Source organism: Lagopus muta, chromosome 10 (genome assembly GCF_023343835.1).
Source record: "Lagopus muta isolate bLagMut1 chromosome 10, bLagMut1 primary, whole genome shotgun sequence".
In the NCBI taxonomy this organism is placed as follows: Eukaryota; Metazoa; Chordata; class Aves; order Galliformes; family Phasianidae; genus Lagopus; species Lagopus muta.
In genome coordinates, this window is record NC_064442.1 from 16769215 (window position 1) to 16796285 (window position 27071).

The following is a 27071-nucleotide window of genomic DNA, read 5'->3' on the forward strand; positions in this document are numbered from 1 at the left end:
GTTTGGTACAGAGAGAACAATTTATATATTTACAAAACATCTCATTACAGTATTTTTGTTGTACTGTTTATCCAAGCTCTCAAATCATCTTGTTATTATTTAAAACAAAAGGCATACCTAAGACATAATTTTAGCATACTTTACAGGAGTATTTTGTATCCACTTGCCTTCCCTTGTAATAAAACCATCATCTATCACTCACCCACTATTCCTTTTGTAACAAACCTGCCCACAGACCTTTCTTCCCACACTTTGAATGGGTTTATGCACTGGGTGGCAGTGTTCTGTAGCATTTGGTACGTATGCTTCCTCAGCCATTCCATCCTTATCAGGGCACACATTGAATTAATATGAACTTATTTCCAAAGGTCCCATCATGTCTGGTGCCAAGTGTCTTCCATTCAATTCTGGTAGCCTGAAGTACTCAACCTGTCTTGATTCTCTGAACATCTGTATAATTTTCAGTTTATCAGCAGCTTCTTAAATAGTTCCTATGAAGTTTAACATACAACCCACATCTTTTCCAGCTACTGTGAAAAGGAGCTGGCAAGCACAGCACATATTACTTGGAGAAAGTTTTAAAATATATATTTTTTTCATGTTATCACATTATTTAATAAAGCCTTCTAGGTCAAGCAAAGTTGAGCCAAGAGAGATCCTTATTCTACTATTGAAACACACAGAAGAGCTATCAGGTGCTGGGGTAAGAGCACAGAGTTTGGTTGGCACAAGTTTTATTTGATTTCAGAGCATGATGTTTTAAGCTTTTACATGTCATCTCCAGTCATCAAAGGTTGTAAAAACAATCCTGCTGTTCCCAGAATACATACCAGGATGAAAACCCATAGAAAGATACGATCAATTACCATGGCAACATATTTCCAGTCATCCTGAATCTGAAAAATAAATCAAATATTAAGTAGGCATGTTTATTAGATTTAAAAGCATTAGCAATTAGGAATCTTTAACATAGCGTGCAAATAATTTTTCGAGCTTTCCTGTGTTTATACTGATGAAATCATCTTGAAGCAGCTTTGTTTGAGTATGCTATTTGTGCTAAACCAGAAGCTGCTTCAGATAAAAAAGTTGTTCACCAATTCATCAGACTTCATGGGATACTACTTCTGTATGCCAGCACTGACAGTAAAAAGCTTCGTGTTTTTAGGTGATCACAATTAGCCAGAAAAGCCTACTGAAATACACTACTGGTCTTTAAGCAGTATGTTGCAGATGAACTGGTGCACAGTTACCTGTGTGTTTGGTACACATTTTGTAGGTAATGCTGAAATTTTATTACGTTCTCATGCAAGATGTGTTGTCAAGAAAGAGAACGTTGTGCAAGAGAGCTGCTCCCCAAAATTATCTACATTCAAAGTTGCATGTGCTTGGAACACAGCTTATGTAATTTACTTACACCAAACAGTGCTCTGTGTTGTCATTTGGTTTTTTGTTTTTTCTTCAAAGCAAATTGATCGTAAATACAGTTTGAGTAATAGTAAAATATATTCTTACCTCTTTTGCTTCATTCTGCATTTTCATATTTTCTGCAATGTATTTAACACTTTCAATAGCATCTCTCATTTCTGGTGACAGAACGGAAAATGAAAACAGAGGATCTACAGATTCAGAGCTGGAACTTCTTGTGAGATTGCCACTGAAATCGGAAAACTTCATCCGTTGGTACTGGCAACAGCTGCATGCCACGTCTTGACATACAAAGCCATCTTTGCAGCATTTGATTTCAGAGCTGTTGAAGCAATTTAAGTTTGAAAACTCAGAAGTGTAAAGGGGCTTTGGCTTCTGATTATTCTCTTCATCGCTGGTGGGCCTTGTCATAAACATGATCCTGGGAAGTAAGTTCAAGAAGATAGTTCTCACCCACACAGGCATGGTGTGTGTCTTGGGTGTTCTGTAGTGCACGTTCAGAACGAATACCGTAATGACAATAGACAGCGTTACAAATATCATAGTGAAAAGGAGGTACTCCCCAATAAGGGGGATCACCAGGGAGGTCGAAGGTATGGTTTCAGTGATGACAAGAAGAAACACCGTTAAAGACAGAAGGACTGATATACAGAGCGTCACCTTTTCACCGCAGTCTGAGGGCAAATAGAAAACTAATACAGTCAGAAAAGAAATCAGCAGACACGGAATAATCATGTTGATGGTGTAGAATAAAGGTAAGCGTCTAATGTAAAGAGAGTACGTGATGTCTGTGTAGATCTCTTCACAGCAGTTATATTTAATGTCATGTTTATACCCAGGAGCTTTAATAATGGCCCATTCTCCACTCTCCCAGTAATCTTTCAGGTTCATCGTAGAGCCGATTAAAACCAAGTCAATTTTGGCTTTATCATAAGACCAGGAACCAAACTTCATGGTGCAGTTCTGATAGTCAAATGGGAAGTAGGTTACATCTATTTTACATGAGCTTTTAAATATAGCTGGGGGTATCCAGGTCACATCACCCGTGTACTTCAGTAGGGCCTTTGTCTTGTCATCGACCTGGAAATCTCCAACTGCACTGCAAAGCAAATGAAAATAACATCAGGATGCAACTGACCCAGGTAGTTTCATGTTGTCAGTTCATACACATTCAATCTTTAATATGGTTTGTGGAAGCCAGCAATTCCACATGCGATTCAGCTCCATGTCAGTATGCAGGACTGTCAGTGTTTGTCATAAATTATCACAGATAAACAGCTTCATAAATTTTGAGGATTTGAAAAAGAAAGAGATTCTCTCTTACAGTAATAACATAGTGCAGTCAGTATACAAAACAGCAAATGTGAGACCAAGCATGTCAGAACCCAAGGGCCAGTATCAAGGGATATCTGCAGCACTGATGTCTCCACTTCTTCTGTGGACCAGGAAGGCAGTAAGTAGCGTTGAGGTGCATCTTTGCCTGAATTGTGTATTCACTGATGTTTTTTTTTAAGTTTTGTATCGCTCTCCTGGTCCCATCCAGCATAGTAAGATCTATGTGACAATTACGTTTGTTTATACAAAAAGTAAAACTGAAAATGTAATTTTCATTCTTAAGGCTGCAGTTAGAAAAGCAGCAGTGTCACTGCCCTCCACAGATTTAGGCTTTGGATCTGTGTAGTGAAACACATCAGACTGAGAGCAGAGGAATCTATTTAATTGTGGTTTGGCTCTTCAGTCATGTTTTAGCTGTTAGCTTTAGCTTTTTAGCTATTAAAGTTTAGCTTTTGTATGCTGCTATAGGAAAGGTGTCAAATTATGAGTTTAGCAGATAGAAAGTTAGAATTAGCTTGTTTGTATGTTTCAGTCTGACTCAGATAAGAAAACTGCAGTCCAAGGGAACTTATTGTCATTTCCCTTGTCAGCAGTGTAAAAAACAGTATTAAAACTGGGGTCTTGTGAAGGGAAAAAGTAAACCTCATTTTGGCCTGCCCCCCCCTCCCCCAAGCCCTTGCACCTTCAGGTTAGGACCTGGCTCAGCCAGCGATGCTGATGTAGATGGCATGTAAGTAGCAGAGAGATGGGACATTGGAAAGTAAGCTTTTTCAGCAAGTTCATTGAATTTGTTGGTATTTATTAGTTTTTAAAAAATCAGCAGGAGTTCCTCCTGTAGAATCACAGAATGGTTGGGGTTAGAATGGACCTTAAAGACCATCTAATTCCAAGCCCTTGCCATGGGTCTCAGATAGCTTTCACCAGGTCAGGTTGCTCACAGCCCCATTCAGCCTGGCCTGGAGCACTTCCAAGGATGGGGCACACACACTTTCTCTGGGAAACCTCCAGCATCTCATCACCACCACAGCAAAGAATTCTTGCTTCCACCTCACACAGATCTTCCTTCTTTGAGTTTAGAACTGTTATGACTGAACTAAGAAAACAGGTATGTGGGAGTCTTACTTGTTATATAATACAATATCTGGCTTCCAGATCTGGCCAGAGGGCACTCGGATGAATTCAGCACCTCCATAATCCACTGGATTCCACCGAAGCTTGTAATCATTCCAGATCTAATTAGAGAAGAAACGAGTCAGTGCATTAAGTTTGCAAAGAGATCAAAATCCTGTGGACTAGAGTCAAAACAAGTGCTGTGGGGTGGCTTTTAGGGTTGTTTTGTTTTGGATACCACCACAATCAGATGTTTCTTAATCGCACATGCAAGTCAGGTGTCTGTGTGGGTCTGGAGGTGACTCAGTCCCTGTACCAGTGAAACAAGGTGAGAAAGGAAGGGAGTGTAGGATGGGAGTAGTAGCTTAGGCCTCAAAAAGCACTGCCACGCAGTGGAAATGGATTGAGGGGTGGCTGTGTTGCTGTGTGAAAGCACTGAAGGACAGACCCAGGTGGCATTATTCAGTCAAGCAACTGTTCATTAGTGCTCATTAAAAGCCAGCTTAGCCAAATTGATGATTAAGATGAAGCTGCCTATTAAGTCGGTTATGCTGACCACCACAGTAAGTAATCGCCTTTTTAACCTATGAAGTTCCTTTTAAGTCGAGGCAGCATTGTCGAGTCAGAGTGCTGTGACGAGAGCCACCACATGCGGAGCCTCCCGTGTGCCTTCCTATCCACCATGGCAACATTCTAGCGCGAAACGCGGCGCTCGGGGACGACGCTGAGCACAGGAGGGTTACTGCTGCAGCTGATCGCCCTCAGTTTAACAGCTGCACCCCGACGTTGGCCCCGTATTTAGACGCCGTGTTGGTGCGAGGGGCCGGTGCCGGTTACGTTGGTTGAGGCGCGCTCGCCCTAGCGGTGCTCTCACAGGGCCCGAGGCGGGAAAGAGCGTGCCGCGTGCAGAGGTGCTGCCGCGTGCCGCTGGGGGGCAGCAGAGCGCCGGGCAGCAAAGCGGAGCTGAGGGGAACGGCCCGGAGGCTCCGCGCGTGAACCCCGCAACGTTGGGCGGCCGCCTCGTGCCGGGTTCGTCCCGCCGGGTTCGGGGAACGCTACTCACGTGCTTCAGCCACAGGTTGGTCTCCATGATCTGGTTGACTTCGTCCTGTAAAACAAAGGCGTGTCGGGTGCGGGGCCGGCCCTCCCGCGGGCGCCAGGTGGGGCCGAACACTCACCACTTTGACCAGCTGGGACATGGACACCTCGAACTGGATGATGACGGGGTCCGAGATGTTCTTTACCGGGCGGACGAACTGGTTGTAGTTCTTGAAGAGAGCCGCGTACAGCCGGTGCTCGGGCTCGGAGCCGCCGCAGCCTGCGGGGCGAGGCGCAGAGATGTGCTGCATCTGCCCTGCGATACCCCGAGCCGTGCTGATGTACGGCACAGCAACGCGCTGCTGGTGGGGAGGCCGTGCGCGAAGCTGCCCAGCAGCTGTGTGCTCCGAGCACCGCCCGGCCGTCAGCGCGGCACCGCTTTCCTTTTAGGAGGCTCTTCCTGAAAGTCTCCTGCGGGCAGCGCGGCTGCCGTGCTCCAAACAGAAGGGCGTGTTTTGTGCTGCTTTCTGGGTGTTACGGCAGGCTTGTCAAAGGCACAGAGCTAACACCTGCTGAATGAACCCTCTGGACCATAAATCAACAGATATTTGCAAGGACACATTATTTTTCACCCTCCTGGCTAGTATCTTTTATAAATATAGCAGAAGTATCCGCAGGTGATGGAGTTGAGGTGTTTAACAGCAGGTGTTGCTTTCTGGTCTTTTAAGAGTCCTTATCTCCCTGAGACAAGGAAGTTCCCCTCACGTGTAGCTGTATTCAGATAACACTTGGAAGGTGATTTCACTTCTCAGATTAGCGAAATCACTCAAGCCAAGTTACTAATTGGAAAATGAACATACTTCTTTGATACTTCTGAACTGCTAGCATTGCCCTGGTGGTGGTGTTTTGGTATTTCATCTCCCAAATCAAGGTTTCCTGGAATAAATAATCTCTTAGATAAGTCATGTTAAAGCTAAGTATATAGCGACTCTTTATGATGGCCAGTCCCAAATTGCCAGCCTTTTGGTGTGCCACCAGCGGTTGGATTAAATCTATTGCCCACTTTATCTCCAGAATGAACGTATTAATGTTTTTGTTTTTTTTTTAAATTTAAACACTGGATTTGCAGAGATAAGGCACTGTTTGAAGCACGCATTTAGAACTTTTTAATATTGTCTCTCTTCTAGTCCTTAATTGCTCCACAATACATAAAACCAAGCCTTTACACGTAAGGTGCTTTCTCTTCTCAACATTAATATGGTTTTGTGTGTCTTGTTTGGCATATTGAATCAGGATGACTTAATTACCTCACAAGGAAGAGTTAGAAGCAAAACAAGACAAAAAAGCCCAACAGTGTAACAAACTGGTAGGATTCTGCACATTTCATCCCTTAGTTTGGCGTAAGCTTCCACACTTCTTAAAATAAATTGGTACCCAAGCCACCTCCTGCTCACCTCCTCAGTCCCTCCTTTACACACAACAGATAAACAAATTAAGGATCACTCACCTTGAAAGAGGATGCAAACAACAGCAGTTAAGAGGAGAGCGTGTGTGCTGTGCATGGTGCTGTGAATGACAGCCTGGCGACAGAGGCTGCCAGAGATGAGCTGAGCTGCCAGGGTTGTAGGAGCACAGCTCCGCTCCTGTGATGCGTGCAATGCCTGCGAGCAGCAGCACCCCAGCACGGCGCTGCGCAGTGCGCTCCTGGCAGCTGGGCTGGGCTGCCCCCAACCCTGCTACCCAGGCAGAATCAACTGCAGACAAAGACTGTGGGCAATGAGCGGCGTCCCAGCATGGGTTAAAGCCCGTGAAATGGTGTGTGGGTGAACGAGGTGATTCGACAGCGCTGAAGATTTTTTCAATCAGCTGCTGTACAAAATCCTTCTTTGTAAGAAGCTCGTGCCATGTTACTAGGAGAAGTCTAGTTAATGAAAATCTTCCAATTGAATTGTGCTAATGAATATTGGTATTAGGGATGCCTGATTTAGCAGTGATCTGAGATCGTGAGACCCAAATTTCCAATTATGCTGTGAATGTTGAAAGTTTTTTCTTGGCTCCGTCACATCCGTGCAAACACAAGTGCTGGGTGCCCAGCTGTAGCCTGCTTCTTCACTGTGAGAAAGGGATGGTGCTGTTCCAATTCAGCACATACTGGCCTGGAGCACCTCTGCTGTGAAGAAAGGTTGAGGGAACTGGGCCTGTTTAACTTGGAGAAGACAAGGCTGCAGGGAGGCCTCATTGTGGCCTTCCAGTACCTGAAGAGAGCATATAAGTAGGAGGGGGAACGGCTGTTACGATGGTAGATAGTGACAGGACAAGGGGGAATGGTTTTAAACTGAGATAGGGGAGGTTTAGATTAGATATTAGGAGGAAGGGGGTGAGGGTGGTGAGGCACTGGAACAGGTTGCCCAAGGAGGCTGTGGATGCCCCATCCCTGCAGGCATTCAAGGCCAGGCTGGATGTGGCTCTGGGCAGCCTGGGCTGCTGGTTGGCGACCCTGCACATAGCAGGGGGTTGGAACTGAATGAATATTGTGATCTTTTTCAACCCAGGCCATTCCATGATTCTGTGATTCAGTTTGACGTACGTAACTTGCCAGGATCTAAGTGCAGAGTGATGAGATCAATAAGAGCAGAGGTTTGAGTTGGAGGCCTAGCGTGGCCAAAGTGTTTCAGAGTAACTGTCTTTGGACAGTTCTTTTTTTCATGAGTTGGGAAGGTGGAATTGAGGAAAGGTGTAATATCCCAGCCTGATCCCAAAAGTACCTATTGTTGAAACCTTTTGGGGAAAGAAAGTGAGGGACAATGGGGCGTTCTATTTGAAGTTCTGCTAAGGTTACTCTTTATGCATTGTCCTTGGAGAGCTTCTTAAGACTTGTGGGTTCTCACTGCAGAAATAAGAGTTTTAATCTTTTCTTACTCTCATGAAATACTCTGAAATTAAAAAAGAAACAATTCCCCCAAAGAAACCAACAAAAAAGCAACCAAAGCCCTTTGGGTAAGGGTTATCCTCTATCAACCTTTCAGAGCCCCAGCATTTGATTTGTTTCCCTTTCAGTCAAAATTGAGGTTTGCAGTGTTGCTCATTCCCCGGGTGCCCGTCAGCTTCTCTGTTAAATTGTGTATTGCTTTTTGCCTCCCCTGGAACAGCCAGGTGGCGCAGGGCTCTGCTGCACACATCCAGCAGCTGATGCGGAGGGAGGAAGAGGGGAGAGAGCACAGTGGGACTGCACCCTTCTTTTGGGTGGTGGTGAGAGGGAAGCTGTGTGGGACATGGGACTGTACCCACCAGGTGCTGCTCTCCCCCCTGCTAGGGAAGAATAAACGACAACCCCGTGTGGTGCTGTGTTAAGAGGTTGTGCTGGGAGAATGAGCAGCAGGCTGGATTCAGCTGCTGTTGGCACAGAGCTTGTTTATCTTGTTTGCTCTATCTCTCAGAGCATCATTCACTGCGTCCCCAGACACATGCTCTTAGGATAATTTCTGTAATTCTATTAGCTTTGAGGAAATAGGCTTTACTGTCCATTTGATTTTATTTCTTTTTTTTCTTTTTTTCAAGAGAACACAGGCGTTTGGTCTTGTAGCTTAACCCTTTATGGATACGTTTCCTTGTCCTTCCTTCTCATTTTGCCTTCGTGCTTTCCATGAATGTGCAGCATTATAACTGGGATTCTTGTTTGTTTCTTTTTAGCCCCAGCTAGAAATGAGCTAAAGCATCAAAGGCCAGATCACAGCCCATGTTCCCCAAAATTCAGTGTCTAAACCAGAAGAGTTTGGAAACGGCTGATCTCTAGAGGCAGTGAAGAGCCATTGTATCCAGAAATACAGGTATTTTGTTTATTTGCCAAATTGCTGAAATGTCCAGCTGTGTTTGAATGCACAGATATTTTGTCTCTAACATCACATGGTGGAGCTCCTGGTGAAACCAGCTCAGGTTTGTAGCAGGATTATTTTCTATGTCTGGGGAGAGTGATACGATAAGAACACGTCACCATGACTGCATTGCAGAACTACACAGAAGAAGGATTCATACAGGCAAGGGGAAGTTCATCCACCTAAGAATATCTGCAACAGCAAACCGTGTTGCCTTTGCTTTTTAAAAACCCCGTGTCATGTCGTGCCCCTACTTTGTGTGTTTCTCTGTTAAGATCTGTTAAGATCAAATCATGACCAACTCATGTGATGAGAAGACTATTCCCCCACTCTACTCTGCAGTACTGGTGCTTCTGCTATTAAAAGCTGTCTGTGCTGGTCTTCATTTGCTTTCGCTGTGGGAGTGCAGAGACAATCTCAGATACACCCACCTGGAGGCAGATGGCACACGTGTGGTGGTGCTGGCAGTGCTGCACATCCTGAGGGCATGCAGGATGTTGTATTCAAGGATTTGGTAATGGTAGGGAATGGAGATGGTATCACCAGAGCCTTTTCCTCACTAGAAGGGAAGCAAAGGTTGGTTGTATGCTTTCACAGAAAGAGTTTAATGGAATGATCATGTTTTTTTGTTTTTTTTTTTAATGGAAAACATTGCTGTAAAAACCTTGATTTGTTTGATGAACCTTGTAGTTGTGTTGGTCTGTAGTCTGACATTTTTAGTGCTTCCGTTTCTCTGGAAAATTTCTATTTTTGAAATTTTGTCAAGAAAACAAAATGGAAAACCCTGTGATTGTCTGACAAGTTAAGCTGGGATGGCTTTATTTTTACATAGGTGGAGCTGCTGAGAAGCAAATACAGCATTTCTGAGTTCCAAACTGCAATTTTATGAGGACAAAGTTCTTCAAAACTTTTATGACTTGGGTGAAATTTTCCATTCTGAAGTTTGCTGTGGATCAAACTAGTTCTGAAAAATTTACAGCAATGCAATCATTTTTCCAAAGCACAACTAGGGAAAAGTATATTGCCTTACTCATGATTAAAAAGGTGTCAGGTGGCTCTGGTACATGGAAAGCACCAGAGCTCACCATGTCCTGAATGAGGAGCCCTAACTCCTAAGGGATGCTCCTGGGGACAAGGGTGTGCCTTTTGAGAGCCCTTTCTGTGTTTGTCAGGTCAGAGGCTTCCATTTGCCTGAGCTCTGTGGCGGCTGCCTGCTGAGATGCCAAATCATTTCTGAAACCTTTGTCTTTGCAAGAGATGATTAGTCTGAAGGAGCCAAATGTTGTCAGTTGTGGCTGCTTGTGAAGAGTAAGACTGACTGTGAAGCAGAAGTTCTGGGGGCCTCAATTCAATTCCATTCAGGCAGCATCAAATGGAGAAGTGGAGAAGATGGGACTGGGGGGGGGGGGTAATGATTGGTAGGAGGCTGATGGCTGAGTGTGCAACAGGGAGAGAAGTGCTGTTGTGGGGAGAGGAGCACAGAAAAGGGCCTGTGCTTCAGGCATGTCCAGCAGCAGTTTGCTGGGTGGACTGCAGGGTTTGAGGCTGACTCACTGTGTCTCTGGTTGCCCCTCTCTCCTCAGGAACGTGCATTGGTTTGTGACAGCACTGAAGTCTGTGCTGCCTTGCTCAGATTTGCTGTTCAGGGTTCGTAGAATCATGGAATGGCCTGGGTTGAAAAAGATCACAATATTCATTCAGTCCCAACCCCCTGCTGTGTGCAGGTCACCAACCAGCAGCCCAGGCTGCCCAGAGCCACATCCAGCCTGGCCTTGAATGCCTGCAGGGATGGGGCATCCACAACCTCCTTGGGCAACCTGTTCCAGTGCCTCACCACCCTCTGGGTGAAAAACTTCCTCCTCATATCCAACCGAAACCTCCCCTGTCTCAGTTTAAGACCATTCCCCCTTGTCCTATCACTATCTACCTCACAAACAGCTGTTTCCCCTCCTGTTTATATGCTCCCTTCAAGTACTGGAAGGCCACAATGAGGTCTCCCTGGAGCCTTCTCTTCTCCATGCTTAACAAGCCCAGTTTCTTCAACCCTTCATCATAGGAGAGGTGCTCCAGCCCTCTGATCATTTTAGTGGCCCTCCTCTGGACCCATTGCAAGATCTCCACATCCTTGTTGGACGTGGAGGGTTGTTGTGGGTTTTAAAGGAGCTCCACCTTAACACTGTCTGCACAGCACCGGCAGCTGCTCTAGCTTCCCTCTGGCTTCTCTGTAAGCAGAAAGAACTACCTAGCAGCTGGGGCATTGTGTGCACATGTGCTTATGATATTCTATGCCATGGCAGCTGCTGGCAGATAACGTAACACAGAGGAGTCTCCTGGGATAGGCAAAGTGCTCCTCCATTCCCTTGGGTTGCCTCTCAGCTCACAGCCACTGTTTCTGTTGCTGCAGCAAAACAGCTGTGCTATTTAGGTTTAAGATTAGACATTTGAGGTGAGAGAAGCAGATTTAACCCCTTTGAATTCCACACCTTCATCCAGGCCACATGGGGTACGTCCAGAGCAGTTAATGTCTGGGAGAGGACAAGAGCATTGCCACCCCTAGGGAGAGGTGGGCAGGTAACACATAAGTCAGCAAAGGTCCTGGAATTTCTTTGAAAGTTGGGAAGGTTTCTGTGACATGTGCATATCTGTGTCATTATCTGCAGTGATCTAGATAGGGACATCACTAAGTTCTACTGAAAGCAAGTCAGGCCAGAGGTGTCTCCAGAAGCAGCCTGCTGAAGAAGACAGCTTTAAGTGTCTGCTAATCCTCCCCCAGGACAGGTGAGACAGATCCGCTGCTCAAGTAGTGAACTTTAAATTTGTTCACCATTCATTTGTAGCTGTCAGTGCTTGTAACATTGGTGTGTGTCCTGATAACACCTCTAGGAGAAGCTGAGGTTGGTTTAGCTTGAAGAACATCAGGACTGTGCTTTGTGGAGGTGAAGAGGTAGGCTGACATGGTGTTTGGCGGGATGCTCAGGCCCTCAGCCATCCTTTGCCAACACACTACCTGTGCTATGTGCTTTTATAGCACACGTGTTTGTTTGGGATGGTATTTAAACCTGCTTTGACATCTCCTCAGCAAAACATGCAGGTTTGTTCTCAGGTGTCTTAGCCACCTTTCACAGCTGGTTTGTCCCCAGGATGCTTTCTTCTACTGTTAGCCTTAGATTCATGAAGGTGTGTGAATGCCACTTAAAGCTGTTAAAAGTTGTAGGAACATCTCAGGACTATATATAAAGGAGAATTTTTGCATTTTATTCACGTTTTGTCACTGAACAGAGCGTATAAATGTTAATATTACATATTAATTTGGCCTCTGTTGATTAACCTACTAGCAGGGACAGCACAATGAGAAACCAGAAGTATGGCTCTGTTTCTCAGTTCCGTCTTAAATATCACAGTCAACACAGCTAAACAAGGATTCCATCCACCAAGCTCTGTATAAATCAGACACAAATCATTCTGATGCATTTGAGGAAATAAAAGCCTTCTTTGTAGTATGGAAACTGCAGTGTTCTAAGGAAAGAAAATGGCTTTCCTGAGGCAATGTATATAAAACACCCTTTTAATAAATAATCCTTGTGAGCCAAGCTGGCATATTATACAGGAAATGTCTTTCTCTAATATTCAGGCTTCAGAGAGTTGAAAAAAGAGCCATGAGATCACCAGAAGTACTGAACTCATTGGGAAAAATGATTCTTTTTTTTTTTCTTATGTATTTTTTCCTATCAAAATAATGTTGCTGCTTTCCACATCCCTACCGTAAATCCGCTGGGAGAGCAAATCGTCTGACATCTCTCTGGATTTAGCAGAGAGAAACTGAGAGCACAATGAGACCCAGCATCTATGTAGGCATTGGCAGTTTTAGATAAGAGCTAAGGGTTCGTGGCAGCGATGTGGTTTTGAAAGAGCGGCTGCAGAAATAATCCAACAGTCCCCAGAACACAAACAAGGACAAATATCCAGAGAAACAGCCTGTCCACTACCATGGCAACATACTTCCAGTCTTCAATGACCTGGAAAAAAAAGCCAGTTAAAGATATTAGCAATTTGTCATGTTATTTTGCTCTTCCTCTTGCTGATGCAGTCTTTGTTTATGAAAATAAAAGGAAGCAAACCTCAAGGTCGAGGGAACAAAATGACTTTAGACTTGGGAAGGAATTTTTCTCCTGCTACCATTCCCAGCAGTGGAGAAAAAATACTGTAAATATTTCTGAGCTGTCTTTGATGTATGAGGTGCAGGGCATGGCTGCCCGGTGTTCCGGAAGGACCTACAGTGTAATCCAATTAAGGCTTTTTTTCTTTAATTTTAATTTGCAGATGCTATTAATCTCTTTGGACAAAGAGAAAGAGTAATTATTGCTGTTAAACAAGGTTAGCCCCTGACTTTTCTTACCGGCAGTCTTCTTATCAAGAGACTTCATGAATATTAATACTGTTGCTTTTATTAAAATCCCCTCTGCTTTACATGTGTTGTGTGTGGAACAGATAAAATAAGGCTAGTCTTAGATTCTGTTCTCAAACTGAAGTGACTTTCTGGCTTTCATTGCAAAGGATGAATATATCAATCTTCGTTTGCATCTCGAGAATGATTATTTTTCCTCTGTCATTGATTCTCACTAAACGTGGGACATTGTCACCCCAGTGACTTCACCATGCTTGTCATTTATCTTGTCTCTTAGATTAGAACATGACACATTTTTCCTTCAGCACACACTTCTAATTCCCTCTGCTGCTAATGGTAATTTTGCACTTCTGAAATGAGGCTGTATTAAATGCACACTAACAGTTATCAGACCGTGATCGTGAAGATAGCAGAAATTAAGGTTATGAATCCATAAAACAGTAATATGTGGTATCAGAGGACCCTGTGTGAAAAGCATTCTATTCATTTTTAATGCATGAAATACCCTTGAAAGTTGCTCTTAGTCTCAGTTGGATCTTTTAAAATGCAACATGTTCTTGCAAGGATTTCTGAGCTATTAGGAAACTTTTTGCCTGCTCTGTGAAGTGTGCTGCTTTTCAGTCAGTCTCAATGCGTGTAGGTCGTGTTGAATGTTAGCATCTGATCTTCATTTATATTGACAGTAATTTCAGTTAATAGAAAACATGAACTACTCAGCAGCATGTTCCTAAGGGACTTCTGCAGTATCAGAAGCCAGGCTTCATTTAGTCTGCTTGGCAGGAATGAAGAACTTACAGTCCTACTGGGATCTGGGACTGAGCAGGATGACAGAGGGGATGCTTGGCAATTTTCCTTAACTGTGATCTAAACAAAACTCTGAACCACCTGAGTATTTCTGAGCATTATCTGTGGTGTGTTTGCACCAGCTGTCATGTGCTGCCTAGTAGCTCGGGTAGGGCATGTGAACAGGACAGCAGCAGCACTGCTTACGTGTGCCCTGAATGCTGTCCTTCTCATAGCCAATAACAAGTGTGATTTAACTCAAATGGAAGAAGTATCATTTTTGCTGGCATTAGGATTTTGATTCTACCCATTGTGTTTGCTGTAGCAGAGCTGCTTAATAGCAGCTTATCTTGCTGAATCAGAGACAGAGATCTTCAGGTGTTCTCAAAGGTTGAGCTGCAGATACACTGGTTAATGTGAGCTGATGTGTTGCAGTCTGTCTAAATATGATGGGGAAAAATATTTTCAAATAGAGTTCTCTCTGACCTGGCAGTCAGCATTACTGTTTTCTCTACCAAACACTACCTGAAGGTGACAAGACAGCTTTTTCAAGGTGTTTCCTGACTTACTGATCAGCGTTCTCTTTTTGTAATTTACCAAATTCATTTTTTTTAACCCTTAGCTTCAAGGTAGCTAGAGAGTGCAAATCTCCTTCCTGGAGGAAAGCATGCTACAGAGGAGGACGAGGGAAGAAGTTTGGAGGTTTACTTACGCTCTGGTCATTGTCATCACTTTTCATGTGCTCTGCTATAAAGCTGACTCCATCAATTGCTTCTTGGACTTCAGGAGAAAATTTGGTGCCTGTTCTTAACCTAAAATCTCGATGGCTGCTGACATTGTCAAGAGTGTCAGTGATTTTCATGTCGTACTTTTTGGCCGAGGCTGTGTTCACAAAGTAAGTCGAGTTCTTGTAGAAGTCAGCTGTGTCCATGCAGAGATTCTCTGCTCTTGTCTTTTTGCAGTTGCACGGCTTTTGCCGTGGCGAATTATTTTCTGGACGCTTCATGAACAGGTAGGCTGGGAGTCTTTCAAGGAAAACCAGCTTTACCCACGGAGGCATGGTGTGAGTGCTTGGAGATCTGTGGTGGACATTGAGTACGCAGACACTGGTAACTATGGAGAAGGTCACCAGTACCATTGTAAACATGAGATACTTCCCGATCAGTGGAACATCTAGAGATGTTGGAGGAACAATTTTGGAGATCAGCAGTAAGAACACGGTCAAAGCAAGCAACACAGATATGCATAAGGTCATTTTTTCGCCGCAGTCTGAAGGCAAGTAGAACACCAGGATGGCTAAGGATGTAATTAGCACACAAGGAATTATGAGATTGATGGTATAAAAAAGAGGTTTCCTTTTAATAATGAAGTCATATGTCACATCAACATAATTGGGATCCAAAGGATTTACAGTTCTTCTTCCTGGGAGTGCTACAATGTCCCATTCTCCACTTGGTGTAAAGTCATCCATGCTTGCCATGGAAGTTTTAAGTACCATATCAATTTCTGTATGATCATACGTCCAAGACCGGAACTTTAAGGTGCAGTTTTGTTGATCAAATGGGAAATGCTTAACCTCAATCTTGCAGGCACTCTTGTAAATTGCTGGAGGCAACCAGCGAATGCTCCCATTATTCTGTACAATTGCATTTGTGTACAGTGAAACTTCATATGTACCATCCGCACTGATGAAAGAAACAGGACAGAATCAGGAGAGAACACCAGCAAACATTAAGAGGAAAAGTTAAAGACAGAAAAACTTTGTCAGTTTTTGCCTTGTGGGCCTCAGCTGCTGGAGTTAAAGCTTAGTAAGGTTTCAGTATTGAATTCTACGTTGTAGGCAGCTATATAATTTGACAGGGAGATTGATGTATGCATTTCTCCCAGACAGAGAACTGATATTTTGTCCAGTAGTTACAGTAAACAATTTTTATAAAATGATTATTAAATTAAAAAAAGTGCACATTTTATCCAAAGAACTCGAAGCATGTTGAAATATTTCTTACAGTAATTAAGGCTTATAGCATCTTTGAAAGCTGGGTAAAAATGGGATCATTCAGCATGAAAATGGAGGTACCTTTGATTAGGAACACAGCCACAGCCAGGAGCACACAGCAACACTCCCAAATGACTTAGACAAGGAAATAGGGATGAGCAGTTAGCTGGAAATGCAGGGAGAGTGCAGGCAGAGAAAATGTAATTATGTGGTTTATAATTTATCACATCATTCCAGTTAATGTTTGCGTGTTACAAAACCAGGACAGACAAGCCACGGAGTTCTTAATGCCCACAAATGATCTTGGCTTTGTATCTCCTCCGAATGCTGCACTTCCCCAGGAGAGTCTCCTGTGTTATGATGGGCCTTTTAGTTCAGGGAGAGGATCATTGTCACTCAGCATTCAGAGTGGTTTCCTGTCCACTATTTCTGGGCAAGCAACGTGGGGGTTTTTAACCCACCAAGTGTCCCCAGGCAGTAACTCAAAGTGGTCAGTTGCTGAGGAATATTCTTGAAATCTAATGTTTCTGAGCACGTTCAGTGTATTGTCCCAGATGTGCTGTGCAACACCTTTCACACTCAGCCAATCTTACTACCCAAGGAAATTATTGCAGCAGGGAGGAGCAGCTGTCAGTGACTCTTCTTGACATTTGAGGAAATGCAACTGCTTTTATTGACACTGGGTTAGCACTGTTAGACTGCAAAAATGAGTCTAGACGAGATACATGCCATCTCTTTTTGATAAACAAATGCAGTTGTAAAGAAATGTGTGTAACCTAGAGATAGTATGTAAATAAATGTATATAATGTAGAGACAACGTGTTGAGTGTAAAAAATGAAAGAGAAAAATCAAAGCATAAACCAGTGAATATCAACTGGCTGTGATTAACTAGGGCCCTTAACTTCTTGCTCCTTAGAAGTTAATAAAACAGTGTCATTAAAATAGCTGTTTTGGTGCTAAGGCTGACCTTTCTAAGCAAGGAATTACTACAAGCATCCAAGGCTTGGCACCTGTGTTGCTGCTCTCCAGATCAGTTACGTTTGGCTGTGCAAAGGCTTCCTGCTGCTGGTGAGACCATGGTGGCTGGTTCAGTAGGCAGTGGAACAACCAGACGCAGAAGCAAATGGCAACAGTGCTAGGAGTCTTTAGTTTTCTGCCATTCTGTGGGTTGTTGTTTGTCTGTTTTGGTGTTGTTTGTTTGTTTTTAGTAAATAAACGATATCTTTCTGGCATACTCTGTCTCCCTGAATTAGATTTATAGTTAAGGCATATGACACAGGGGGTAGACTTCTGGGCTGACAGTATGTGTGAGCTTTTGCTGGCTGCCCTTGGCTCTGTGTCTGATGCCTATGAAACATTGCTTCTGCAGGAGAAAGTTGTAGGAAGGAGATGATCCTTCATCTAAGGTTTAATTTGAATCTTTGTACTGCTGTAAAAGTTTTGATATGGGGAGGCTTTCGCTTGTTTCTGTGCATTTAGGAAGCTTTCAAAAAGTGTTCCTTGCCCCTACAACCCATTAAGCATTACCATCTGGGGAATACGGAAGAAAGAAGCCAGAGGGCAGTGTCACAATTCAGCAGAACAAGATTTGAGCAGGCAGAATACATCCTAATCCACTGGCTGAATTATTTTGTGACTAACGCAGTAGTTTTGGGTATTTAAATATTTCTCTAAGCTCATCTCCAGCAGTAGGATTCCAGGGACTTAATTCAGATATATATAAACTTCCTACATTTCCCATCTGTACATGTTAGTAAACCATTATGTATTCTTGAATTCATTGGTTTTCAAAAGTATCATGACATTGCATTAAACATTTCAGTTATTGTGTGGTTTTGCTGCTTGTTTGTTTTTCTTAAAGACTTGATATCATTTACTTCAGGGATCTGCTAGAGACTTAAACCAAACAGAGATAAAAATTGGCAGTTATTTGTTGTGGAAAAGCAGTATTGGACTATTCTACCAAGCTTTTCTTTTTCTTAGTGCTGTAAAGCAACAGGGTCAAATGTTGACAGATTCATGATATGTTCTTGTAATCGATTTTGGAATCGATTTTTGAATGCTTTATGAAAACAGAACATAATCTGGTTTTGAAAAGGAACGTTAACTGGCAGAATTCTGATGCCTGTGACTTTGTAACAGGTTTATGACCTGGAGTCTGTGTTGAAAGGACAAAAAAAGAAGTAGGAGGCAAAAATGTAGCCGAGTGCCTAAAGTATGGGATAGAAATGCCTTTTTGGAAATGTGGTCAGTGTGCAGCTGTGCTTGTATCTATAGCTCATGCTTGCCATGTAATCTAATCTGATAAAGACTTGTGTCTCGGCTGTCAGCCTCCTCATGGATGTTCTGCTGTTGTAACAACCCATGCTGCAGACATGGCCCAGGTCTGCTGGAATCTCTAACACTTTGTTTTGCTGAAGTCTTGTAGGCAAACACCTCTGTCAGATATGCTGGATACTAGCTATAAGTTACCAAGTTTAGCTTTGGAATTTGATAAGACCTATTTCATTGGTTCTGAAGCTTTTTTTCTTGATACACGATTATGATTTTGTTTGCTGTCTGCATAAACTATGGATGTTCTACTTACTTATTGTAAAGCACAATGTCTGGCAGCCAGATATGTTTTGCAGGTATTCTCAGCATATTTATTCCTTCGTAGTCAGAAGGCTTCCAAGCCAAACGATAATCAATCCACTCCTAAGAGAGGAATTGTACAGTTGTGATGGGGGTATCCAGACCAGACAACAAAACAATCACTATGATGGAGTGAAAGCAGTTGTGTTTGTGGATTGCAAGAGCATGCTTCTGTGGGTTTTATTACCTGGTTTAACCAGACATTTGTAGTCATGATCTGCTCTCGTTCGTTCTGCAGGGGAAGACAGAGAGAAAAGTTGTTCAATATTATTGCAGCAGTGTACTGTCAGTAAGTCTCCATGTATATGGCTCCAAGTGGCTTTTGACAAAAACAGTTGTGACTGATGTGAATGTTGCTACTTGGGAACAATTTCTCCCCACAAGCTGATTTATTTATTTATTTATTTCCCCCTGAGGATTTGATTTGAAACAGAAGGCACACTTTGGCCACCAGGAGCCCAATAATTTGCTTAAAGTTTATGTAAGGTTTGTCGTGAAAGATCTTGGCTGGCAGGCTCTGCTTCACGGAACTGGCAGAAGTTTCTCTGCTGCAGATCTGTGCATCTGGGGTTCTACTGGATGAACAAGATAGGAGATCAGAGAATTGGGAAGATTTCTACAGAAAAAGAAAATACTTCTTTGCTGCTGAAGATGCTTGGTATTCTTAGAGCCCATAAGACCATTTATTTTTGTCTTCTGCCTGAAGAGTGAAGGCACAGGGAGACAGGGACTGAACTGCATCATTCTTGATCCCTGCCCATGCAGAGAACCAGCTGTCTGCATCTTTTTCACCCAGGAAAGAGCAGCAGAGCTGAAAGCCCCAGTTCATGAAATCATTCCCACTTATGTGCTAGATTTTATTCACGCTGCTGTTAGTGGCTAAACCTGACTTGGCATCAACAGTCCTTGGAAGGACTGTTAAACACATGTTAACTTGGAGTAAAAATGTCTTTCAGACCCTCTGCAGTCAATTTTATTGAAGATGGGGAGTTGCTTACATGAGAATTGATTTAATGGTTTATGATTGATATTTAATGATTGATTTAAGCTATTCCAGACAGAACTAGCGTGTCTTTCTTTTGGTAACATTTCACTGTGCTTTGTTGATATACTGTGGGATCTTAAGCTCTCTTCCTGGCTTGTTTTCATACCAGTAAACCACATTTTGCATTTTGCAGAATAAATGGCTTAGTATTACAAACACAGTACAGAATAGATCCTGACCTAGTGTAACTTCTGTCAGCTGCACTGAGGTAATAGCATGATTTTGATTTTTGATCAGTGGGATTTTACTGGATGAAGATCTGGCTCTGTCCTTATTGCTTAGGCATAGACTGATCTTCATGTTGTAGATGCATTCTGAAGTAAAACCAGTAAATTGCATGTATGGGCCCTGCCTACCAAATATTATGTAAATTATAAAATAATAGGGACAGGTAACAACAGTCTGACTTTTACTTATATGCTGTGCAGACAGTAATGAGTTAAAAAGGAACAGCTTAATTTGAGCTTACCACACTGATGAGCTGTGCCAGGGAAACCTGCAGTTCTATAGATACCAACTGGGATGAGTTGACAGCTGGGCGAATTAACTTGTTGTACCTGTCAGGACTCAGTAGGTGGTTCATTAGCTTCTCCTCAGCATCTGCTGCAGTGCTTCCTGTAAGACATCAGATATGGGGTTACAGAAGGGACACCAAGGGCCAAGCTGTGGCGATCACAGAATTCCTATGCATCACATCATTTTCATGAAGTAATGAGGGCCTTTGGTTTCTTAAAGATTGTTGTAGGCTTGCATGAACAGAAGGAATGGTGCTTGCACCAACATCCTGCTGAAGTGGGCTGTCTGTCACAGAGCACAGATTAAAGCAGGTAACTCAGGGCACTGTGGGTTTCTTTGTACAGAATGAGGTAAAGCTCAGATTGACAAGTACTTTTGGGAACTCAGTTGCAAAGCAGAAGCAAACCCACGCTCTTATCAGCAGAGAAAGAGTGTTTCAAAGATCTCAGTGAAGGGAGTCTGGGTGTGACTTCGCTCTTCATTGTCATAGGAGGCAGAAAAATGATTGCAGTCACACTTAGAAACTGAAAGAGCGATCAAAGTGAGCTGCAGAAGTCACAGTGATAGCATGCTCTTTGGTAGGCTGCAATGTTTCTGTTTCAGAATGATTTTGTATGGAAATCAGAAGTGCTAATCTAAGCCTTACTTCATGTGGGGAAAAAAAACCCTGATTTGATTTGGACTAGCAGAGATATTTCAATCTTAGACAGTCGAGGCTGGAGTTCTGTAACTGCAAAATACAGGATCAGCAAGCTGCTATCAAACCAGCCTGAACATTCTGCATGGAACAGAAGGACCTATGGCACAACTCCAGAGGTAAATGCATCTGTTCCATGTTCTTACTCGTGCTTTTTGATGACACTTTTCAAACCTCTGTTGGCCACATAATAATTGTGATGCCTATGGTCCTGGTGACGTGCTGCTGACTGTACTGACCCCTTGCAGGGGAGCAGTTCTGTGTATGTAGAGTAATTCTGTGTTGTGTGATACACTTGGCAGGGATGGACACAGGTGTTTTTGAGAACAGATTGTAGTCCAGTGAATGGATTGATTCTTCAGTAGGAAAGGGTACTGAGCTACCCCAGAAGTGCAGAAATGAGAATAGTGTCACTGCAGCATATTTGCTTAATTGTTCTCCAGAGTGGTTCCACTCAGTAAAACACCACATACAAGTGTTTTAAATTTATTGTGCTTTTTATGCTGTAGCATATCCATGAGATCCAGAGAAAGGCAGATGTAGAAAGACCAGAAAGGTGTATGTAAGCAGCCAAGGTCTATGTGCAATTTAATGTCTAGTTTCCACGTGAACTGGGCTCCAGGCTACTGGAGAGACACAAATCCCTCCTGAAATTTGGTACTTTTGAATTCCACTTAGATTAATAAATACTACAAGAACTTCTTGTTTATGATCCAGTAAGCAAGCAAAGGGACATGGAAGAGAGCTTTGTCATACAGATCTTTTATTTTTCTACGAGCTGCTTTTTCACTCAAGCTCTGGGGACAGGAAGAGATAATCACCAGGCTCGTTTTAATTCTGATAAAACCAGTATGTGCTATGGCACAAACAATTGTGCCACAAGTGCTTAACCATAACAACGTCCTTCAGAGCAGGCTTCTCAAGTACATCCCAAGCCATCTTGGAGAATACCAGTGTTGTGTTGGTTTGTTTTCTGATTACACTTGCTTTGCACTTGTTTCCAAGTCATTATAAAAGCCCTTGTACCATGTAATATTTTAATATTATGTTCATTCTCAGTGTAAGCCTCCCTAATCAAAGGCTTATCAAGCTAGAGCTATGCTGATCCTTGCTAAGCTTCAGATTCTCTTGGTTTTTGGTTTTTTTTTCCTTGTGTTTTGCAATTAAGATGGAGCTAAATTTGATACTATGTAGAAAGTGGGACTGCACCCCAGGAATGGATCATTTTGTGTTTAGAAGGCTAGCTGAAAAGCCTTGTGGTAGCTACAGAGAGAATCTTGGTTAGTTATTTTTGTTGTTTGTGGTCTCTTTTCAACAAAAATCGTGCTGCTGCATATGTAACTGATATAAGCAGACTGCTGCAGTTCAAATATAAGTAGATTGTCGTTTGGTTTGTTTCATACAGTGCTCACTGAGTAGCAAAGAGTGAATTCTTGTTTGAATTGTTTTCACTGTCAATAAACTGTGCAGATGAATAATTGCCACGACATATCATAAAAATGGTTTGTTAAATAATGAATCCCTTGGAGATACTCCTCTCTGTTCTTAGGGAAGGGGCTCCCACAGCGAGGGATTATTCTGTTCAGAACTGCCACCTCATCCCAGCCTTTCCATAACTTAATCATCAAGAATAAATATCAAAAGGGCTACTTTCATATTTCAATTCGGTGCTTATATCCAATACCACTAGGTGTCAGCAATGCACTGCTTTAAAGGCTACCAGGTCCAATCTCCTGTAAATAAAGTATAAAAACGAATGGTTCTAGAATCATTTTTATCATCTATTTTCCATTACCAATATTGTTGTAACCAGATGTCACCTAATGGAAACAAAATTACCGGTCATTCAAGTTTGTCCTTTGTGCATTTCATGATGTTCATGACTGCACTGGAATACTTCTGTTTTTCTCCTCAGAGTTGGAAAAAATGCAAGTGCACTTTTTTCTGCTCATTAATTCTTTCTTTTTTTTTCTTCCCAAAGTAGCAGTCATCAACAGAAATGTTACAGGGAAAAAATGATGCTTTTGGACAGATGATCTTAGCAAGACTGATGAAGCAGCCTTCATCTGGGGGTAGACTGTATCTGTGTACTGGAAGCAGTAATTGGGGAAAAGTACCAGAGTGGATCCTGAGCTAAAGAAATTGTAGCCTCACTGAACATGCTGCACATCTGTTCCGTGTCAAGGAGAGCCCATTGCCTATAGCATGCAGTGCAGATTCTGCAGTAAGTTTGTATTCTGTGTGGGAGTTATGACCATTAAAAAAAATTGCTCCAGGATGCTTCTAGTTTCCCAATAGAAGAAACAAAAACAGATTTGATTCATTACGCAGTGTAATTTTTACCATTTACATGGTCTAATTTATATATAAAACATGAAATATCTCTTCAGGCTGTGCTCCATTGCTTATTTTCACAGTGGCATTACAAATATGTTAGGTGTGAATAGAACAGAACATGGAGCAATGTTGATAGATACAGGCATGTGCACAGTTATCACTGTCTAAATGGTAACATTTAACATAAGCCATGTTTCCCCATATCCCTGACCAGACATTTTAATAACTGTCGAAATAATATTTGCTTAGAAATAATACCTTGTACAACAGACTGTCATTTTTGTTCTTTCCTCTATCACATATGATTTATGCCAACAGTGGTGACGTACCAAATTGCCATCTGTAATTAGAAAATAGCAAGTGGGATGCAGCAACAAGATAACATTTATCTTCTCTGAAATCACTTAATGATGTTGTTGCTTTTCAGTGGACTCGAGTAAAAAGGTTAATATAGTGTCTTACAGTAATGTGCACTAATTTGGAATGCTTATTGTTCCAATGGAAATAGCAGTGAATTCATTTTATTGTAAAGACTATTTTAATTTTCCCACTGCAATTAATGGGAATAAAAAGGAAATGCTAATGAGTTTAAAAATATGTAATCTAAGGTAGGCCCTCGCTCTGGTTCCATAGCAGATGTTTACAGAAGTTGCCTTTCAGTAACTGAAGAAGGAAAAACATGGGTCGAATTGGTAAATATGAGAAAGATGTGATTTTGTCCTAATTCAGTTTCAGTTTCGCTCCAGACACTTCAGTGGAGTCGCCCTGTGGAAGATGCTCCCATGGTAAATGTTCTGTGCTGCTTCTGAGCTGTGCGTGTTGGCTTAAACAAATGCAAGAAATGCTGATGGGCTAAAAAAACTGCTCTTAATAGACATTTACATTTTTTAACATGTATCTATATATTACAACTTGATTTAATCACTAGTTACATACAAATCAAACGATTAGGAAGTAAGAACTTAGCAAAATACATGAACTTGGGTGAATAATTGTAGAGAAGATCTGTCTCATGGCTTATGTCTCAGTTCCATTTTTATTTTATCTCTGTCACTACTTGCTTTTCCTGTCACAGATGATCGTGGAAGAATTGAAAGGAGCATTCTTTAGTGATTATCCCTGCAATCTCCTACTGTCATTTTATCTCCAACTTACTGTCTACATATCCACAACAGTGGATTTGCTGCTATCTAATGTGCCAGAAACAACACTAAACAATATATTTCATGCATCTTCTTAAAGTCTGCAAGCTTCTGAAGTGGTAGAAACGGCTTGAGAGCTTATATCACTGTCCTACCTCCCAGCCACAAAAGCTATCACTGCTCTGCAAACTGTATGTGAAAGAAAAGATCACTTACCGTTGAAATAGAAGGAGCCCACTACAAAGAGAAAGAGAGTGTACGTATTCCTCATGGCAATAACAGGAAGAGGTGGTTACTGCTCTTCAATTAAGACAGCTGGCAGTAGGCTCTGTTGTCAGGGTTGCACAAGCAAGAGATGTAAAAGCAATCCTGAATCTTGGAGGTATTAAATCCCTGGAAAGAGGCAGACAGTAGGACCTGGCAGAAGCATTCTGCAAAGTGGAGTTTTCATAAGCATTGTGGTCCCTCCCCCTTTGCAGCTGTTTAAAGAGCTTTGTGTAGAGGAAAAGCACATAAGAAGAGGGAACATAATGTGATAATGTTGAATGAGAGGAAATGAAAGAGCAAGCTAAGGAACACGATCTGCAGAACAAAACTGCTTAATCTGTGCTACTAGATAACATTTAGAAGGCTTTCTGGTTAATAAATGCAGGAGTTGGGAGCAGCAGCGTGAGAAGAGCTGGATATAACTTTGTGCTGTAGGACCTGTTAGTAAAAGTCACGTGAATAAATTATAGACCTAGCAGAGGTCATCTACGTCAAAAGAAAAGCTTGATTGCCTGACTACAACACTCTGAGACCCACATGTATGGTCCTATGAACCAGAACTCCAAAAGGCTTTTTGAGAGCAGCAGAAGAGAGAGGGGGAATTGGTTGTCAGCAGCATTTGGCTGGATTTCGTAAGAACATAAATGCAGCCTGCTGATAAATGGCTGTAGCCATGAAGATTCTCCAAAGGAATGATAGGGGAATTCTGTGGAAGTTGTCATTTACAGCTGAGGAGTTCAGCAGTGTACAGTATTGTGTGTTTTGAAACTTGCCGTGGAAATATACGTGGAAGGAAGGAGAAAAAAGAACTTACCTGTCCTTTGCAAGCACCGTAGGACAGACTGAAGCTTCTTCATAGAAAATAGATGTTAATCCTGTAATTACTATTTTATGTCCATACTGAGATTCCTCTCTGCTTAAGGTAATCGCAGTTCTGCTCTCATCCCACCTCCCAGCAGTCAGACTCCCAGTGGAGACATTCCTGTTTTACCAGCACAACCTTTGTATGCACTAGGCACTTAATCTTCTGCATATAGCACAGTTGCTGCGGAACTGCAGCTTTTTGGAGAAGGTCAGCTGCTGCTGTTTTAAGGCAAACTCTCAGTGTTGCTTTGAGCAATTATTTACCTTCCCCCTCGGCACTTTAGCCACCTTTTTTCCACTAAATAGGCCAGTATGTTCTTCTGCTGTCTTTAAAGGAGCTACTATGAACCTTACCCAATTCTTTGTTGTTGCTGTAATTGTGCTATCTACAACTATGTTGCATCCCTGTGCAGTTCCTCAGTTTTTTTAGGCTCATTTAAGTAGGTGGGGAGGATGAGTTCAGTGCAAAGGATAGAAAAGCACTCACTGCATGCATTTCTACTTCTTTAAAACAAGGTGGTTTGAGTCAGTTTTGATGAAGTATCTTGAAGTGCCTTGAACTTGCCTTCCCTTACTCTGAAAACTCAAGCTATTTTAGCTACACCACGTCCTCCACTGAGGCTTCTCAGTAGTTCTTCAAAAAACTTGCAGCCTTCTATCATGAGATGTATGACTTGTTCCTTCTCACCTTCACCACCCTCCTTTACTGTAGCACCCTCAGTTATAATTTCCCAAACTTTACATGTTATTTTAACTGGTAAGTGCCTTTGATTTCTTCTAACTACAGCTTGCTGTTGCCTCTTCACTAGCCATACGAACATAAATGTGCCATTGCTGCTCACCTTAAAGATTAGGTTCAGCCTGGTATCAGAGGTGCCCTGTGCTAGCTCCTGCATGTTACTGCATGTTATATCTTTGTGCTTCTATTACTGCCTTTTCTCTCTTATTCACTTTGTGTTAGCTGGAGTTGACTGACGTGTGAGGTTAGAATTCTTCCTTCAGAGTAGTGTGGGAACTGACTGGGGATGAGAACAAACAGCACAGTCACTGTGAGGACAGTGCTTGGGTGAAAAAAGCCAGTGGAATCCCAGTAACTGCATGTAAATGGACTAACTGTGGTAAAAATACAAGCTGGAATAAAGCAGAGGAGTAATAAAGCACATGTAGAAATTGAGCTTTCCCAAAGAAAATGACTCTCTTTTAACAGTCAAAACTTTAGTATGTCCCAAGCAAAACATTTACACTGAACCCCCTTATTGCTTATTGCTCCTCACCACTGCGTCCTTGGCTTGTACCCTGGCTGAGACCTGTGTCATCAGACCTCTTGCACTCTTGTGTTTGCTAGACAATGCTATCTTCCATCATGTATGGAGAACTGCTCTCAAGTAGCTGCTCCTTCAGTTATTAAGAGTATTGTTGAGTAAATACCGGTCTGTTGGGGAAGAAAGACTGCATCTGTTTCTCTATTTTTACTTTCTGATATATGACCTATTTCTCCTCAAAGGCAAATCTTCCATCTGCCAACCCGGACTCTATGCTTCAGCAGCAGTCACAGGAGTAACAGATGTATGGACCCTGAAGCCATTGAGCTTGCACCATCTACA

At 42.4% G+C, this 27071-nt stretch overlaps 2 protein-coding genes and 1 long non-coding RNA gene across 3 annotated transcripts; 1 reads left to right on the forward strand and 2 right to left on the reverse strand.

The window, feature by feature from the left end:
* Positions 1–42: 42 nt before the first annotated feature.
* Positions 43–6828, reverse strand: CHRNA3 (cholinergic receptor nicotinic alpha 3 subunit). Its single transcript, XM_048956208.1, has 6 exons — positions 6416–6828; positions 5049–5188; positions 4934–4978; positions 3883–3992; positions 1513–2524; positions 43–896 (listed from the first exon to the last, which is right to left on the reverse strand). Exons 1-6 carry the CDS (start codon positions 6468–6470, stop codon positions 768–770), a joined length of 1491 nt encoding a protein of 496 aa, XP_048812165.1. The 5' UTR covers positions 6471–6828; the 3' UTR covers positions 43–767.
* On the forward strand, positions 4027–24356 carry LOC125698208 (uncharacterized). Its single transcript, XR_007379108.1, has 3 exons — positions 4027–4948; positions 8599–8735; positions 24270–24356. It is a non-coding gene; the product is annotated as an uncharacterized LOC125698208 (long non-coding RNA).
* Positions 11923–27071, reverse strand: CHRNB4 (cholinergic receptor nicotinic beta 4 subunit). Its single transcript, XM_048956209.1, has 6 exons — positions 24553–27071; positions 20114–20259; positions 18787–18831; positions 18553–18662; positions 14681–15653; positions 11923–12796 (listed from the first exon to the last, which is right to left on the reverse strand). Exons 1-6 carry the CDS (start codon positions 24605–24607, stop codon positions 12656–12658), a joined length of 1470 nt encoding a protein of 489 aa, XP_048812166.1. The 5' UTR covers positions 24608–27071; the 3' UTR covers positions 11923–12655.